We start from the raw sequence: 19,217 nt of genomic DNA, 5'->3' as shown, positions 1-19,217 counted from the left end.
TGACCCTTCTTGTACAGATGGGGCTGCAGTTGCCGGTGAAAGAATCAACTTGGACTGGCCAGAGAGGAACCACAATTGGAGGAGGTCAGAAAACCACTACAGTGACATTTATGAAAGGAAGTCAAACTACCACATTGACCTTCAGGAAGGACTGGTCAAACAATCCTCCTTCCTCGGCAAGTGTGGCTGTGAAGATTCACCAGTGCCCTGTGTGTTCATACTTCTCTTCTACAAAGACCAACTTTAACAACCACTTACGCACTCATACGGGAGAGAGACCGTTCAAGTGCCCCTACTGCCCTTTCCGTGCCAGCCAGAAAGGAAGCCTGCAAACCCATGTTCGTACTCACACTGGAGAGAAACCCTATGCCTGCGAGCAGTGCTCCTATCGGTCAACCCAGATGATCCATCTTAGAAATCACATGAGGACTCACCATGGATGGACAGGTGATAAGAGAAGACCCATGGAGCCACCATCATAATGTTTGAATGTCTTGATGCTTCGTGTTGATTTTGCTGTACGGTAATAGAAAATGTTCCACAGGGCCTTCCTCATGTTTTGTAAGTGTTCTGAGCAATGTGATTTTCATTTTAGAAATTTAGTAGTGCTGTCCAAATATAAGAATTCAGAGAGACTTTTGTGTTTTTTCCCTTCAAGCATGTTGCTGCAAAGTGCCATCATTAGCCTAGGGTTCATTCACTCTTGCATTATTTGTGTATATAAATTTGTATGTAATATATACATTAACATGAATTGACAAATTACGTATAGTATGTCAGAAGATCAGCATTAAATTATAATGAGTATGAAGAAAAAATAGAAGTTCAGGGTATGAAGCACAGTACAGTATACTGTATGGTATTTCACTCTCTCCTTTTTCTCTTTGGAATTATTTAATTTTATTACGGTGTCAATAACCTAGATGTTGCGACGCCAGTTTTGGTAAACAAATCAAATTTTCATGTGGAAAGGCACGATATGTCATGAAGCTGAAATACACGCTGTTCCTCCAACTTGTGGTTTATGATATATGTACTTATGAATTATTTATTTATTGATTGATGAATTATTTATTTATTGATTGCACATTCAGTATCTTTTATTAATGCAACATAGTCTTTCATAAAAGATATATGAAAGGGCCTTGATAAATTATTTACAGTATGGTACTGGATGATTTGTGGGAAGAGTTCACAAGCTTTTTGAGAACATTGCTGCCCTACAGTAGTTGATGCAGTGCTGTTGTTGGTCTTATCACAATTCCATTAATTATACAGATGCCTTACTCTTTTGGCTGGAAATCCCATGCTTACTGACGTAACTTTTAGTTGCGTACACGTCTGTTACGTAAATCTCCACAAGAAGACGGTTTTCTTCTAAAACCTTATCAAGGTGCAGTGGTTTCCATTTAACTGCTGGAATAGTCTCTTATTATTTACATGATGTCCAGGATATTACTCGTATTTTATACTTACTGTGTGTGTGTTATGCAGTGAGACACTCGCACATTTTTTCTTCCTATTTTGATAACCTACATAAAGTGTTAGCTGACTATACTGCTGGTTCTCCTGTCATTGATGTTTAAATAGTACTAGGCTGCAACATATTTGCATCTTCCTTCTCAGTCTTTGGAGTAAAGTAACATTTGGTTAGGTCATTACCAGAACGGGTGGTAAGTCATGAAAACCAATCTGCATTGACACTTCATCACCTGTGGCCATTGTTGGGTCACAGGGCTTTGTCTTTAGGCTTAGTCATTGTTCCAAGTTTATTCTCTTATGCTCATTTGTCCATCATGCAACATGATATCACTGCAAATGGATGCTCAGATCTACCTGTCATCCTTCTAATTGTGTACCTTGGTTCATCCAGTGGCCAGTGTTGTTTTTCCATGATAATAGCATCCCATTCAGATTGCTCTTATCTTCCTCAATCAACTCTTCTCAGTACAGATATTTGGCCAAAGCAAGGGAGTGGTTAATCCTTTGGTAGGAAGACAAAGACTTCTAAAAGGAAAGAATTGTTATATTTCAAGGTTCTTAATTTTATGTGATTGGGTAAATTAATATGTTCAGTTTTAGAGGAAAGCAAATGTGGTTAGCAGTGACAGGGGATTGGTGCTGGGAATTATGTATGCCTTCATTAGGGAAATTAAATGATAGAGTTGACTCATAGAAACTCTTGGTTGCTCTGCCCTTTGGAATTCATTGCTGTTTCGAAATGTCCGTATTTAGTGTACTGGTTGCAAGCATCCATGATCATGGAGGAGTTACAGGATGGTCTAGATCTCTGTACTTGCCACAGTAGTATTTTGAAGATTTTCTTCCACAGTTTCTTGTAGCTTGAACTTGATGTTTCTTGGTATCAAATGAATGCTTATGGTCACATCATCCTACAGGTGAAGAGTAACAGTTGTCTGTGCTGGGGGTTTGTCACTTATACATACATTTTTTTTTCTCCTGTTAAAGACATTGGAAAATTAAGTACCCCAGGTAAATCGTAACAGGATAGATAGCCAGACTGACTAGTTTTATGTGTGAATTTTTGGAATTTTGAGCTGTCAGAGTTGGATTGCTCACTATGCTTTTAATCTCTTGATATCCTCTACATGAACATACTGTTGAGTGTCCAGTGCTAAAACTTACAAGAAATGTAACTAATGAGCTTATTGGTAGAGAATGCTTGAATTGTGCTGCTAGCAGTGAAGTAAAATGGTACTTTTGCAAACTGCCTGTTATGGATTTTTAGTTTTAAATTTAAACTTTATTATGTAAATCATCTTAGAAACTACCGTATATTTCCGCATAGAAGGCAACCTTTAAATCCTAAAATTTACCGCTAAAAATTGGGAGTCGTCTTTTACTACCGTTCTAAAAATCAAACCTTGAATTCTAAGTGATGTTTATCAGTAGGCTAGGATTGGCCTCGGTGCAATAACCACTGACATAATGTACTTGAAAATATTCAAATTTTGAAATAAACTGATAAGAAAGGCAGTAAAACCATTTTTACCTTATATATCATTGGCATATCATCATAATAAATAGCGTATTCAAGGGATAATTCCATATCAGTGAAATCAACTTTTGTCTAAGCGAGCTGAGTTGAGAAAATGTAAACATCAAGTTGTGGTTGCGCTCACAGCAACCTTTTATCTTCGGTAACCTTCCAGAAATCTTAATGGTAGTGTAATTACGGTGGCAGTAACATTTAGGGTAATATAATATTCATATTTCCAATACTGCACGAATGATGATTATTGTACATTATTATTATCGTATTGTTAGGGGTTGCTTGTGACTGGCGATGAAACGTAAACAACACAATGGTTTCCCTTTTAGGTGACGTGTAGGAAAGGCATGATAAAGTATCAGCTATGTTATTTTGTTTATTTTGAATTTTTAAGGGTACAGTAAGCAAAACAGCATTTGTAACATCATCATCTTTACATAAACCAATATCTCGTAAGTTAGCTGTTGTTGCAAAAGCTAGCCTATACACAGATGGTTTTGTAACGTAGCAGTTGTCTTATACTACAGATATGAGATCAATTCATGAAAATTTGCCATCATTTTTTACCTCATCTTACCCCAAGGTTGTCTTATATACAGAAATATACAGTAAATATGACTCAACAGCACAGGGACTGGGGCCAGTTTAGTTTTGTTCTCTGACCATGTCATTGTCCTCTATAGCTGAACTCTGTTCGTCCGCCATTGCATCAAGATCTGTTGCAAATGTTGTCTTCCCCTACTAGTACTTGTGCAAACAATTCAAGTTCTTCATTGGTTTGTTGTACAGTATAATGGCTGACGTTTACTCACAGATTACAAGTACACTTCTCAAAAATTGTGAAGTTTTGCTTCCTGACATAACCATATTATTATTATTACCATTATTGATAAAGTTTAACTCAGTGGTCTGGTTAAACTTTTCTTGATAAATGATAATGTTGTTGTGTTAGGAAAGTTCAAGAAAGTAATGGCAGCAACAAAACCTGTATGTAGGCTAAAGTAAACTGCATTTCTTGAGGATTATGTTAAAATGGCTTTTTATCATTAGTTTTTTTTTAGTTTTTAAAAATTGTTTTTTGGGGAATTATACTTTTTTTTTATTTTTGTACTTTTAATAGCTTAGTTTTGTCTTCCCTGTCTTACAGTGTGTTACTTAGTCACCTGGTGTGATTATCCACAGGTGATGGTTGAGCTTGGCATCTCGAGCAGTTTGCGTAGGGGAGGTAGAGAAGAAAGGTTAGGTAGAGATGGAGGCTATTCAGCCTCATTTGCCTCCTCCTCTTCCTCTTCCTCTTCCTTGGAGAAGGGATTCACAACCAGCAGTGTGAAGTTACACTCCTGTACGTACTGTTCGTACACTACCCCTGTGACAACGCATTTGAAGGACCACTTGCGAACGCACACTGGAGAGAAGCCTTTCTCCTGTTCGGTTTGCCCGTACCAAGCCACAACCAAAAGTAACCTCACAAAGCACCTCCGTATTCATGCAGGACTGGAGCCCCTCCATTGCCCCTTTTGTTCTTTTTGTAGTAATAAGAAAATTACTATGGATAAGCATATGTATAGTCATGCCGGACAAGGACCCCTAAGTGGATGAACTGTTCACGGTGATGTGAAGAGATTGAAAAGCTCTGATGACTAAGCTTAGTTAAAAGCCTATCAGTCCCGTTACACTGGTGAGAAATGTCAAGTATCAGGTTTGTGAACACTGTACTGTGCCATATTGTTTTATATGATAGCCTTAAGTAATGTTAGAAGAACAGGAACTTGACATGAATATATTTTTAGGAGTGGAAATTTTCTTTCATTGTAGACTTTGTTTAAATAAAGAAATAAATGAGCACTGTATGTTTTATTTTTTGCATTGCCTGGCTTGGACTGTAATAGATTTTCATAGCAACTCCAATCCCATTATTGATTATTTGAAGTCGACTGTTACATGCTATTAATAATAAAAGATTTATGATACATAACTGAAAGCCCTCCAGGAATAAAATTGAGGAATGGGGAAGATTATTGAATTTCCATTTCAAGTTAATTATTTCATGTTTTCTATTCCAATCAGACCAAGTGTCATTCAAGAGCAATTTAGTTTGTATTTTTTTTTCTCTCTCTCTTGAGACAAAAAATAATGACAATTAAAATTGTGAGCATTCTTTTAATATTTTCAGAAGTGTACCAAATCTTGAAGTTATTTGAAGCTCAGTATCACATTTTTAAACATAACAGCATAACAGAGAAATTTTTCTGAAAATACAGGTGTAAGTTCACTACTATTCGAGAATGTCTTAACCAGAGTAATTGTTTAAAAATAAAAGATGAGAAGAGCCGCTGTGAAAGGATAAACACAAAAGGTTGAAATGATGTTGCACACGGACACAAGCACTACCATTTCATAGGCTTGGGGGATTGTACTCATATGCTGCCAGGAAGTTGAGAAGCAGATTTAACAAAGAAATCCAATTTTTACAAATTACTGTTGCGCTCACGTTATTCAATTTATCAGTGAGATAATGGGAAAAATTTTTTTATTCCATATAGCGTATTTATTTTAGCATAATCTGTGGATTATGAGACAAATGAACAAATTTAGATCAGGTTACATTCATTTTCAAGTATGAGGTTCTGTACTGGGACTTTGAACTTTGAAGTCAAATTATTTTTATAGATTAAAGAAATTAAGCAGATTTGTTTTTTATTTAATTTTTAAAATACCTTATATCGCTCGCATTTACTTTTTCTTGTTTAAATGATAGCCAGTCACATTCTGAAGCATTGATGACTATACTTATTGTGATGTCAGTATGTAGAAATCAGTTAGTCCATCATTTCTCTTTTTTTTGGGGGATAGATTAGAGCCAGATGCTTGGTTGCATGAGAGTTTGGTAACTACAGAATTAAGGGGAAAAAGAAGAGATGAGGCAGAGAATATGATAGACCAGTTTTTATCATCACATAAGACCCTTCTTTTTGAGAGCTTGTATGGCTAGTATGGAAAGGGTGGGAATAACATACTGTGTGTATCACAGGAAAATTTTGCCCAGTTTTCAACCATTAATAACATCTTCATGTTGAAATTTCTGTTATGCTATGAAGATTAAACATCTGGTATCTTTCCTACCCAATTTTCTACTAGTAAGTCATAATAAAAACTCTGAGAGTAAGAGATGCCATCACCAACAGGTGGTGACGGGTGACGTGTCTGAAAGCAGTGGACAAAGGTCATCTTGGAGCAGGAACCAAGGGACAAGGGGACCCACCACTGCGACTCCTGCAACAAACGTTGTCAGTAGCGGTGGTGCCAAGCTGTATCAGTGTTCCTATTGCCCTTACTCCACTTACGTGAGCACAAACCTTCACAGCCACGTGCGGACTCACACAGGAGAGAAGCCCTACCCGTGTTCTCAGTGTTCTTACAGAGCTACAACCAGATGCAACTTGAAGAGACACTACCTTGTCCATGCGACAGAGAAGCCCCAGTCCCAAGTTTCATACCCCGGTAACATGAAAACTCAATATGAATCTCACATGTCAATGCCCACGTATGTGAATTGTTTTGATTGCTCATTCTGTCACTTCCAAGCAAGCAGTCAAAATATGCTGATGGCGCATGTAGCCAGTGCTCATCATCACAAGTGATATCTTACTTAGGTACCTGGTCATTTTTTTTTATGAACTTTTGAAACTTGCATAAAGTAAGAGGTAGTGAATGTATGAGTGTTAGCCATTTTGCAGTTACTGATGTAGATGCCTTTGTAATTGGCATAACTAGTGCCCTGATTTCTGCTGTTGAGATATAGAAAGAGATGTTTCATTGTCTAGTGTGAAAGCGAGGGATAGTAGTATATTGTTAAGGTGTTTGTTACTCAGCATTGTCACTGTGAAAAGTCTCGAGAGAGGGGCACTGAGAGGGTTCTGGTATATGTGAAGGGAGATGCGTGGATGTGAGTTGTGTTTGGTGAAGTAAGTTTTATCTACACCTTTGTCCTTAGTGCTTGATGAAACCATATAGCATTAGCTTTACTCCTTATTCTCTGTGAGTGAAAATGTGTATGTCTCAATGTATTTTAGGTGCTTTATGTGAAGGTAAGGTTGGGAAAGTAAGTTTGTCATATCTATTGGAAAGAAAGGAAAAATGCTTGAAAAACTTGTGGTCCAGCTTATCCATCATGTGTGCTGTCTCAGAAAGAGTTTGAAAGGTCTTGCATTGTGAGATCTTGTGACAGTAGTAACATTTTTATTATTATGTCAAAACAGTATTGTATATAGTTTATGTTATAGTTTTAAGATTGTCCCAGACTCATTTACACTTCAAATGTCCTTTGTAAAATAAGATTTGAAATTTGTATATATTAAAAGGTTGAATAGAAAAGTTGTTTTCTTATGGAATACTAAACACTAGTGTAGCTGAGGAACTGTCAAGCAGAAAACATGAAAACTCACTCCGAAAGGTTTTTTCCATTCAGTGGTTTATAAATATTTTATTACATTGAAATCATTGCCTTATTTAAAAAAAAAAATTTGTTTTAATTTGATATGCCTGTCCTAGTAGCTTTCCATTCACAGTTGACTGGTCTTCAAGTTTTTATTTATGCATTGTCCATGTTTACACATGTTACAAGCTGTTTACTAAGGCAAATGTTCAGTCGGTGTTCAGATGTGTCATACATCAACAAATGTGCAGAAGGACTTTCGTTAATTTCTGCATTTGTTTCATCCTGTTTCTGCCTGGCTTATTTTTTTGTCAGAATTTCAAACCCCCCTCCTTGGATTATGAGTGATTTTCATGTCTGTAGATGCTTGTACTGTACTATCAATCCAAAAATTATGTATATACTTCTGCACATCTTACAAACATTATACTGATAGCTCCAAATCTTCATATGGATTAGGATTTGCTGTGATGTCATGAGATAGAATAAGCCAGTCTCCTTTACCCACTTGTGTCATAAACTGTTTACAATATGGTCAGCAGTAAAGATTCGTGAAAACATGCTGCCACAATTATGTAATTTTCCATGACCATAATTGCCTTAAAAGCCTTCAGAAATTCAAATTTTTTCAACAGATTTAAGTTTTCATTCCACAAATAATATAAAGCAATTTTAAATGATGAAATATGTTTTTACACTGAGTTAATATAGAAGTGCATTAATTTTTGAACAGCCTTCTTTAGTTTGGGTATGGTGCCTCTCTCTCTCCAGGATGTTTTGGTGTGTATTAGCCACCAGTTTGTTACCTTGAGCTGCCCTTCTGGCTGTGCCGCTGTTGGTGTTGATTGTTTCCTTGCCACCGGCTTGGTACCGTAAGCGATACGCAGATATGCATATTTCTTGTATTATATGCAGATGTGATCTACTTACCCTGCAGTACTCAATTGATGGTAAGGTAGCTAAAACCCTGTAACGGGTATTCTAAAATTGTACAATAGCCTTTTTTCTCTTGTTGCTTTGGTGGGGTGCTCTGCTGAGCTCTGGTTTCTAATGGATCCGTTGCTGCTGTTGTCTTGGGTCTAGCAGTTCTCTGCCGCTGCCCCAATTCTGGCAATCTCGTGCCTCCTGGGATGTTGCTTCAGCTCTTCACCGTTTGCACAATGTGCTTCCAACCTGTCTGTGACCTTGCATGTTTGAAATGCCGCTTCTTGTCGGATCTGGTTAATCAGCAGTGTTGGTTTTGTCAGTGCTCCTTGATATTTTCCTGACCCTCACTTCTTTTGTTTACAGTTGTCTTTGTTTATGGTCATGGTGTAGCATCTGAGGATTTGGCAGTCCTGTGTTTTTGGTGTTTCCAGGATCTACTTGGGAAGTGCTGCCACAGTCCTTGGCTGTTCTTGTGTGTTTGGCCTTTGCAGCTTGCATGTCCGTTGCCATTACCTTGGGTAGCCCTCTGTTTATCTAGCCTTTTTTGGCCCACTTGTGAAGCCTCGGGTCTCATTCTTTTCCTGCCGTTGTCATAGCTTTCCACCTTCATTGTACCTAAGCCCTACATTCTCACTGGTCCTTCTTCAGCAACTTTCTTGGAAACAATGCTTTTTCATCTGGGCATTAAGGCAGATGACAGTTTTAGTAAAGCAACTACTAAGACAAGATCAAATGTACTTGTTTCCATGAGTGATTCTTTATTCTCCATGAAACCCATTACAGTATTTTTGGTAAACACCAGTTACCAAATTTATTACAAATGCACAGTTCCTTTGAATGCTGTTCTTAAATAGAGGTCAGAAATATATGGAAATTAAAGTTGTGTGATATTTTAAATGAAAATATTGAAATAAAATTTACTCAGCAGATGCAAAGTGTTTTTCATGTAATAGGTCATCTCATATTGCCTGTAGTGTTTAGAAAAGTCCCAACACCGCTCTTACAGATAAGGACGGTGTATGTAAATTGGAAAAGTGTATGGCTTAGAGTTGGGTGGTTCTTATTACGTTTTCTCTGTAGTCTGTAAGTGCTTACTGTTTGTACTGTATGATTTTATGTATTAATCCTTAGAGCAGATAACATAAACATTGGATTACTGAATTGAGTCTTACACCTGCTTAGCTCTTTGCCATTGTATGATCTCTTGCTTTTGTCTCTTTGTAACCAGGCTATCCAGTTATAGTGTAACTTATTGCTTTGATTTTTGAGCAGTTGTGGCAAAGTAGGTTTGGTAAGTTACACAATTAATAAAAAAAAAAATAGTTAATAATAATACAACAGAAGTTTTGTTTAATACCTTTTTTATGTAAAAGGAGGCTTCATAATAAGGGCACTGGATTCTAGATTCTAGCAGGGGGGCGGGGGAAGGCATGTGTTTTTCACATTAGGGATTTGAACAGTTTGAAACTTCATCCGGTAATTAGATGTTATTTAGGATAATAGGATTTTCATTTAATCTAAAGTAAAATTTTTGGTGTTGTATGCAAGTTGTCTGTTGATGATAATGTGAACAATTTCCAATTTGTCATTAAAATTGATCGCTGCTGTTTAGTGATATTTCTATTTATAGCTGAGTGTGTTTGATTTGTTGATTTTAATGAAATTCACCATGTGAGGGATGCTGTCCTGTTTTCAGTTTGGCTTGGTAATCTCACATTTTGGCTTCACAGCATTTTTTTTTTTAACAATTCCACAAGATTATGCATCTGAAAATTTAGTGTTCGTTGCTTTGTTATCTATTTGCCAATTTGTTTTTATTTATTTTTAATATATTTTTATTATTTCTGAACAATTTTAAAAAATTTTGTTACATGTATTGTGTATAAGTATTTAGTGTTAAGACATATTGTGGACTGTTCAAGTTCATGAAAGTTAAAGGATACCATTGCCAACAGGTGTCCCAGACAGAGGTGAGGGATGTTGAGCTACTCAGTTCTCTGTGGCGAGGATGTTATGGAAGCCGAGGAGGACCTGCAGCCTCTAATCTTACCGCACCTGCATCTTCTCCTAAGGGTACAAGTAACGTTATGGGGGTTGCCAAGAAGCACCAGTGCCCTGTGTGTCCGTACAACACTTACGTTAGCACGAACCTCCAAAGTCACATGCGGACACATACCGGAGAGAAGCCTTACCCATGCCCACAGTGTTCATATAGAGCCACCACCAAATCCAACTTGAAAAAGCACCTCCGCATTCACGACGGAGAGAAATCCTTTACGTGCGATCGCTGTTCCTATAGTTGTAGTGATATGCGTCAGATGAAGAAACACATGGAGACTCACACTGAAAGAACTGTTTTTAAATGTTCCTTCTGTCCATATGAAACTGAATGCCAAGGCACTTTTCTGAATCACTTGGTCTCTTTTCATCAAGGCTGATCATTATATACTACTTTGTATCTGTTCTGCAAATAAAGTTATCAATGGAATTTTGGTGTGTTTTGTAACTTCAAATGTAATCATTGTCAAGAGTAAATATGATAAATATTTGATAAAGTTTCTGATTATCAAAGCTGAATTTTAGTTCAATTAATAAGAGTCATTACAGGTCTGGTTCAGGAACTATTGTGCTGATGACAATAGTTCCCAGTGCAGAAAAAAGACAGTTGAAAAACTTAAGATAATTCTAGAATGCCAAAACGTTTTGATATAACCAATTGTGTTGCTGGGTAGTTGTTGAATATGCCATTGTATGAAATAATAAAGAAGTTGCTAACAAATTACATGAAAGATTAAATCTTTCATTGGATTGTGGTGTTCTTCATTTCAAGTAAGCACCTCACTGAAGTAATTGTGCCCAATTATGCAGTGGGTATTTGTTGAATAACCCCCTGACCAAATCCCTGAATGCAAAACATACGGTGCTACACCACTTGTCCAAAAATGTTTTGAAAATAGTAATGTTTGTTTTAGCCAATAATAAAATGTTTCAGTTGTAGCTTTTTTGGATAAGATGTAATATATTATCAAGAACCAGTCCAGTAGGCCTGCCTTATGAAAGTCAAGAATACTTACTCAAGAATACTAGCTCAGTTTAATGACTACACTTCCCAGTAATAATCATGGTAATATGGTGTCCCAATAAATTACAGTAGACGCTCAGCTCAACAGATGCTTCGGGCATCTTGGCTTTCCATTAGCAATATTAAGACCATACTATATAGCCTACACTTGAACAATTAAGATTTCCCATAGTTAACAGTCATTCTACATGCTGAACTGTACTTAACATATACCATTCAGTTTAAAGTTATTTATCTACAAAATGCATCAATTCAAAAGAGGTAGGTCTAGTAGAAACAAATCGAAGTAATGTTGTACGTACTGTATGGGGTAAATAACATCCGATGTTTTGAGGGTTACTGGCAAACTGTAACGAAAAAGAAAAGCATCATGATTAGCAAAAAGGTGAATTTACCTAGTTTACTTGTAAAAAGCAGTAGTCTTGAATATCAGGATTGACTTCAAATTTGTGCACAGGTTAATGTTCATTAAAGGGAATAATAGTGAAATCAGTTTTTGGTGTAACATCACAACTTGGAAAAATTCTTTTTCAGTTTTATTGTATGTTTTAACAGCACCATTTTCAAGTTTTTTGGTTTTTCTTGTCTAGCTACCAAGTTTACATGCAGGTTTATTCTGCAACGTGAAAAATATTTCTTAATTAGGAATTACTCCTTTCTTTTGGAAATAATTCCCTTACTTTTTGTCTTTATGCAATGTACAAACCATTGCCTCAAAAATTTCTGTCTTCGTTGGCCTTGGGCTAGTTAGATCAGTACAGTTCCCAGATTCAAAGTGCCTTTTTAGTGATAGTTAACTATGAGTTCAGTACAGTATCCTTAAAGTGGGTACTACTCTCTTCTCCCCACTAGGGGCATCTACGTTTTTGCAGCTCATGTGACTACTACTTGTGCTGTCCCTATTTTCTCACGGTCCCTTTGTTTTAGTATTGTAACTTTGTGCAAGTTCTTATCCAAGTGGCTTTATCACAGAATGACAGAATTCCTTGAGGCTTGTGATATGTCATTTCTGCAGTATCACAGGGGATGGAGAAAGAAATTCCTTTCTAAGCCTTAGTTTTGAAACGCAAGGGTTGTACAAACTTCTACTTTTCTTAAAGGCTGTTCAGGTGTAGGTGTGTTCGGAGCATCTTTTAGAGTTCTTTGACCAGCATCAAATAAACACTTGAGAGGTGAAAGTGAATTCTTGTCCATGCCATAACTTTAAAATTTAGGTATTTTTAATGCATATTTCAGATGTGTCCTATTTCAGAAGTATGTATTACCATTGGGGTAGAAGTGTCATTAGACCAGTTCTAGGACATACCTTGCAGCCCCCCCCCCTTTTTTTTTATTCAAAAAAACTTCCCGAATAGTTAAACCCTGGTCAATTATAGCTTCCCGGAGTTATTTAATGCAAACTGTCATAGCATCTTATGATTAAAAGTCTTGTTATCTGTTTTCCTATTATGGTAAATGCATATAGGTTGCAGTTTTAGAAAGAGGTTAGATCAGTTTCCAAGTGTTTTGTGTATTGTAGTATAATATAGTTGATTTTTGTGGAAAGGTAATTCATTTTTTGTCACATTGCTAATGAAAGAAATAAGTCAGTTGGGCATCGTCCCCTACAGGTGGGGCTTGTTGAGGAGAGTGATGATGGGAGGACCACAGCTACCCGAGGCTCAGTCACCATAGCGGGAACTGGAGCAGCAGGTCTACTAAAGACTGTAAGCAGCGGAGGTGGCAGTAATATCAAAATACACCGGTGCACCTACTGCCCGTATGCCACAAACGTCAGCGGCAACTTGAGAAACCACTTGCGAACGCACACGGGCGAGAAACCTTTCTCATGTGATTACTGCAGCTTCAGAACAACCCAAAGGAGAAATCTGACCACTCACATTAGAACCCATACCGGTGAAAAGCCCTATGCCTGCACCATCTGCCCTTATAGGTCAGCTTGGAAAGGCAACTTGAATGCCCATCTTTTGACTCATCGTTCTCTGGAGGATTTTCCATTTACCACCAATAAACGTAGTGATGGTGGTGGTCCCTCTTCCTCCTCCTCCTCCTCCTCTTCCTCCTCCTCTTCTAAAAATTTGTCGTCATAATTCAGAAATCTTTAGTTAGAGCAGGTGACCTCCCTACTTGGGCAGGGTGTAGAATTTATTGCTTCTGTAGTGAGCTAAATTTGTAACTTTCTTAGTTCTTCAGTGACCATTGGTAACACCATCATCTGTAAATTAAATAATTTTTTAGTTGATTAGTAGAGCAGCCTGTAAAATATTCATTTATTGAATGTATGTTGCTGTTCTTTTTATCTTGAAATACAAATGAAATTTAAGTAATTGTAACGTTGAAGAGTAATGTATTTTGTATATACAGTATAAAGATAAATTTGATACCGTAATTTGGAAGTGTGTCAAGTCATATGCACAGGAGGTAGGTTGATTTGAGATAGCTAAGTTTTAAATGTATGGAATAACTGGAAAAATCAGACTTGCTGTATTCTTTTATCATACTTGTTAGAGTAATATCAGACAAATGAGTGTGTTTTATAACTCAGTGTTTTATGTGACAGTTTGTATTCCATTTTACATTGATGTAAGATGTGTAAGCTTTTAAATACCCATAGTCTGCACATTTCAGTTTCTTAGACAGATCGCTATTAGGTCGTACTGCTCTGTGAAGTACGTAAGTGTAATTTTGTAGGAATTTTATGCACTCAAACTGACAAGGTAATAGTGTATCTCATATTCGAAGTGGGTACTTTTCCCAGTGCTGTGAATGTATATTGGAAAACGTTGTTGTTCATGATGGTAAACTAAATCAGCCTGTGCCATTAGTGATGATATTTGAAATTATTAGTACCTGTCAGGACCTGATGAGGAGTGTTGCATATTGTGTAAGGTTATGTTATTTAGGTTCTTGTCCTCATACTCAGTTGCTATTCCTGTCGTTTTGTTAGAGGATTATCATATTAGGAAAACAGTCATACAAGATTTTAGATACCTGTGGTAAAGCTCCTTTTGTGTGTATGTGTGCGCACGTGCCTGTGTCCTTGGTGAAATTATGCTGAGTAAAATACTATCTTAGTATTTCTAGCAGAAGCAGTTCCATTTAATTAGTTCATTAGAAACAAACGATTATTCTTCTTTGAATGCCGATGTGGCCATTTGTTGAGAATCAGTTCAATTGCAAACTTGATGATAATGCTACTGGCCCATTCTTTTCCTTACCATACATTACTGCAAATTACATTGGCTAGTATTAATGTCCAGGGGTAGAGTTAAGTCAGGTATTGGAGTTACGAATATAGTACATGTCTCGGCAACATATGGACTCCTATAAGAAAAAACTCCAGCAAGCAGCTGAAGAATTAGTGGCCCACTTAGACGAGAATTCATGAACAAACACTGGACTGTCATTGTTCTTGCATACCATATTTTATATATATATATACACACACACATATATATATATATATATATATATATATATATATATATATATATATATATATATATATATATATATATATAAGCTATTGTAATTCAAGAGAGTTTGTTGTTGAAGTGCGGTTGGTTAAATACTGGTATTCAGTCAATTTTTTGATGGGCCAATTACAGGTTTAGTGTTCATTATTTGTCTAATTACTTTTTAAGTACATTACTTTTGGTTGCGGACACTGTATTTTGTTGTACAGTATTTGACTATTTTTATTTCTGTTACAGCTTTTCTTCCCAAAAGAAATATTTTCTCTTTTGGTTGAGTCATCCTATTTTGTGGTCCCTGAGACCTATCATGCCCTTATTTTTTTGGCCTTGCATCTGCAGAGGAAATTTCTGTTTCTATATAGAAAAGACTGTCCTCTTTGACCATTTTACAGTTTGGCTTTACATCAAATACTTCTTCACCCAAGTAATATGCAGTAATACCTCAATCTTACGCGATTTGAGTTGCGCGAATTCACAGACAAATGAACTTTTCATTGGGACCTAACTAATTGGCCTAAGCGATTTTTTCACAGACATGCAACATTTGCAAAATCCTCAAGGAACCCACCCTGCAGAAGTGTTTATGTTTATGTGTAAAATCTGTATGAAAAATGTATTTTTATTTTTGTACATGCATAAATATGATACAAAGGTAATTACAGCATGTACAGTTAGTGTACTTTACAAAATGTGATACCCATTCGCAAAGCAACTGCACTTTTCAAAGACGATATCTGCAGAAAATGTTTGTTTAATTTTTGAAGTACATTTATAAGTTTTGTTGCTTTTCAGTGTAAAATTGGTATGGAAAATTTTGTATTATTTATATTTTTGTACATAAATAGAGTAGAAAGGCAGTACAGTTGCTGTATTATGCCCATTCGCAAAGTCTTTGTCACTAGGACCTCGCATGACGTCGAGATGAGGTTGTTCAGTCACTCTGGTTTGATAAAATGAATTTGTTAACGTACTAAAACATATCAGAGACATAACTGAGAGTAATATTAGTGTCGTTCTGTGAAAATCACTTTGTCAACCTTGGAGAAAATTGCTGCTGCAATATGTATTACATGTAATTACAACACGTACAGTTAGTGTCCTTTCACAAGAAGTGATACCCATTTGCAAAGTTACTGCATTTTTTTATTTTTTTTTATTTATTTATTTTTTTTTTTCCAAAGATGTGATGCCCTACCAGCAAGTGTTTGTTTAATTTTTGAAGTAGTTTATAAGTTTTTGTGCTTTTAAATGTGAAATCGGTATGGAAAATTTGTATTCCAGTCCAATATTTTTAATGTGCATCTCTCAATTTTAAATTGGTTGAATTTTACCTTTACCCTCTGCGATACCCTCTGCGAACATTACGTATGCTTTCTTTATTTTACTGGATTGTGTACCTTCAATATGACTGTGATTTATGAAGTTTACCTAGTGACGCAAAGAAAACATCTTTTACTCTGTGAGTGAAAAATAAAACATCCCATGAATTAGGGGTAACATTAGTATACGTACGTACCTACTGTAAATGCGCTAGTGTGGCAAATACAGTACCCATTACAGTACTGTACTCTATTTTTACGTCAACCATTTATTTCTTTTTTAAGGGTAATGCATTAAGCTAACTTTTAAATGAAATTACAGAAACTTGCGTGAGGGGTTCTGGAACCTAACCTTGCTTAAGTTCGAGGTAGTGTTACTATACTTTAAATATTCCCTTTCCTTATGACCATGCATCTTCATTTTTCTTGAATAATCAGCATATTCAGTTGTGGTTTTCATTTGTTGTCATGTAATGCATTGTCATGGGAGTCTTCATATTTAGTGTTAATCATCTTAGGTTGCTGCTCAGCTATTCATGTATAGGAACGTCATGTGGTGTAGGGAACTGTTATACTAGTAAGGTTTCAGGCAGTAAAAAGAAGTTTTTCTATTTTATTTGACTCATCAACATACAGCTTATACAATATATTTGTGTTTGTAAGACTGTTATTGATTGAGTTTAGGAGGAGTCTTGTAGTTGTTTAGCCAGAACAAGCACAATATTGCAAAGTACTCTTTGGTTGAATTGTTTTCAGTGCCCATTGTAAGCGCTGAAGTTGGGCTACTGTACTGTTTTTGCATATTACCTAATCTGTAGAAGAGGTATTAGTTACCTGTACCATATTTGAATTAAATACTGTACAAACTTTCAAGGGAGTGTTATGTTGCAATGTCAGCTGTCCAGTTGGGTAGGCTAATTGAAGTTACATGTTGAGCGGATTCCCAGTCAGAACAGATATAGATTTTTGGTTATCTCCTCAGGTGTTTCAGGAAGTTGACTTTAGGCACCGATGTCCCCACTGCTCTTATTTGGCAGCAAGTGCCAGCAACTTGGCATGCCACATCCGAACACACACTGGTGAGAAGCCCTTTGAGTGTGATAAATGTGCTTATCGGTCAGCCTACAAAGAGAACCTGATGAGACATTATCGCACCCACACGGGAGAAAAACCGTACGCTTGTCCGTACTGCCCATTTCGGTCGTCACAGAAGGGGAGCCTTCAGGGCCATGTTTTGTCTCGGCACAAAGCAAAGCTTTAGAATTAAGATGGTGGTGAAGAGTTCTTGCTTGTTATAAGAAAAGTTCTTCTTTGCAACTGTATGATATAGAATGTGATTCTTTTAGAAAAACAGTTTGAGAGTTACACTAATAGCATGAAGAAAGGAACAGGGCACTGTAGTAAAATTTATGTAACCTTTTGGTTTGTCATTGTCCAAGATACAGTATTGTTAAATAGCCTTTAGTGAGAACTGTGAAAACCCATACAGGGACGAACTTTTGTGGATTTTATAATTCTTGAGTGAAGATAATAAAGTTTCTATACATTCCTTTTGATGTAGTTTATTAACAAACTTTGGTTATCTTTTTCTCCTCAGTTCTTTCAATCATTGTTTATAAAGTACTGTATGACTATAGAGTACTACTCGATGATTATGTAAACACTGTAAATGACTTACCATATATTTTGCAAACTTTCATCATTTAGGCTTAATTTTTTACCACAACACAAGCATAAGCATTTGTTATACAGTAGTGGTGTTTAACCTGCATCAGGTTTCATAATGATTCCAAGTTGAAGTTAGTCATTGTTTTCCATCAGATATTTAAATTTTTCGGGTTTTTAGATTTATAACCATCATGTTTTGATATGATAGCCTAAACTCCTGCATGAAAAGCTCGTGATTTTTAGACTTTTGAAGCCATTTTGTTTCTGAGAACGATGAGCGGAAAGGCAAAAGTTTTCATCCCCAGTTAATATGGTTATGAAATATTACATCTGCTTTATCTGCTGCTGGAAATTTGAGGTTCCACGTTTCTGAGGGTGTGATGGACACCTACACCTTCAAAACCCCTCTGGGGCATTTAGCCGGACCAGATTTATGTCTGGCCCAGACACATCTACTCCTTACTGGCTGCAGTTGTGAAAAGTTTCTTTGATTGCTTGGTGTGAAGTTACTGTTCATGTGATTTTCAGGGCTTATCAGTATAAAAAAAATGTCGTCTAGCCATGAAAAAATTTTCAAAGAAATGTGGTTATTAACAAAACAGCTATATTAGAGGAAATGAGAAACTATTATGTAACTCAACCAAAGATAAATACAATGGTTAATGTCATATACAATGGTTTTTCACACAGCAATGATGAATTCAATTATTTTTTTACTGCATAAGCGTAATCAATGATACTTTCTTCTAAATAGTCTGTGTCATTCTGAATGAAGTTGCTTAGTTTTGGAATTTCATTTTCAGTTGGCATTAGCAGATGGATTCTGGATGACATGTCCAAACTTACTAATTCTGTGATCTGTTTAAGTGTTAAGGCAGTCCCGGGTTAAATGCGTGGGATCCGTTCCCGGCCAAGCAACGATAAGCACAAATCGTCATTAACTGGAACATCACAATAATTGTGGTAATAACTAGTGTTTATGGTGCCATAAGTGCCGATAAACTGGTTACCAGTGCCAATAAACCGCTTACCAACTGCGATAAACTGCTTACCGACACCAATAAATGACTTACCAGCGACAAAAGTCTGGTTAATGACGTTGTTAGCCAAGTGCTGTAACACCAAAATGCCGTTAACCAGTGCCAGTGGTAAGCGGAAACTGCCTGTATGTATTGGATTTTCACCTACGCAGAAAGCTGCTGTGGTTTGTGATTTGCAAAAATCCATGGTGTCAGTAACCACTGATGTTGCAGGGTCTTGTTACAATTTGGTTAATCAATTGTATTGCCAGTATAAG

The 19,217-nt window shown here is 36.5% G+C and overlaps 1 protein-coding gene across 39 annotated transcripts in view; it reads left to right on the top strand.

The window, feature by feature from the left end:
* LOC136845056 (longitudinals lacking protein, isoforms H/M/V-like) overlaps positions 1 to 19,217 on the top strand; it is a 252,234-nt gene that overhangs the window by 83,993 nt on the left and 149,024 nt on the right. The window contains exon 6 of one of the 39 annotated variants that reach the window (XM_067114851.1): positions 17,235 to 17,805. The exons of 33 other annotated variants lie outside the window; for them this stretch is intronic. In XM_067114851.1, the coding sequence (XP_066970952.1) occupies positions 17,235 to 17,513 (279 nt within the window). In that variant the 3' untranslated portion in view covers positions 17,514 to 17,805. Of the gene's footprint in view, positions 1 to 17; positions 632 to 4,195; positions 4,859 to 6,198; positions 7,388 to 10,330; positions 10,864 to 13,067; positions 14,870 to 17,234; positions 17,806 to 19,217 lie in introns of those variants that run through there. 5 more of the 39 variants (XM_067114814.1, XM_067114811.1, XM_067114817.1 and 2 more) reach the window with 5 other exon arrangements.

This window comes from Macrobrachium rosenbergii, chromosome 13 (genome assembly GCF_040412425.1).
Source record: "Macrobrachium rosenbergii isolate ZJJX-2024 chromosome 13, ASM4041242v1, whole genome shotgun sequence".
NCBI lineage: Eukaryota > Metazoa > Arthropoda > Malacostraca > Decapoda > Palaemonidae > Macrobrachium > Macrobrachium rosenbergii.
The sequence above is the reverse complement of the archived record's forward strand: the minus strand, read 5'-3'. Positions and strand labels throughout refer to the sequence as shown.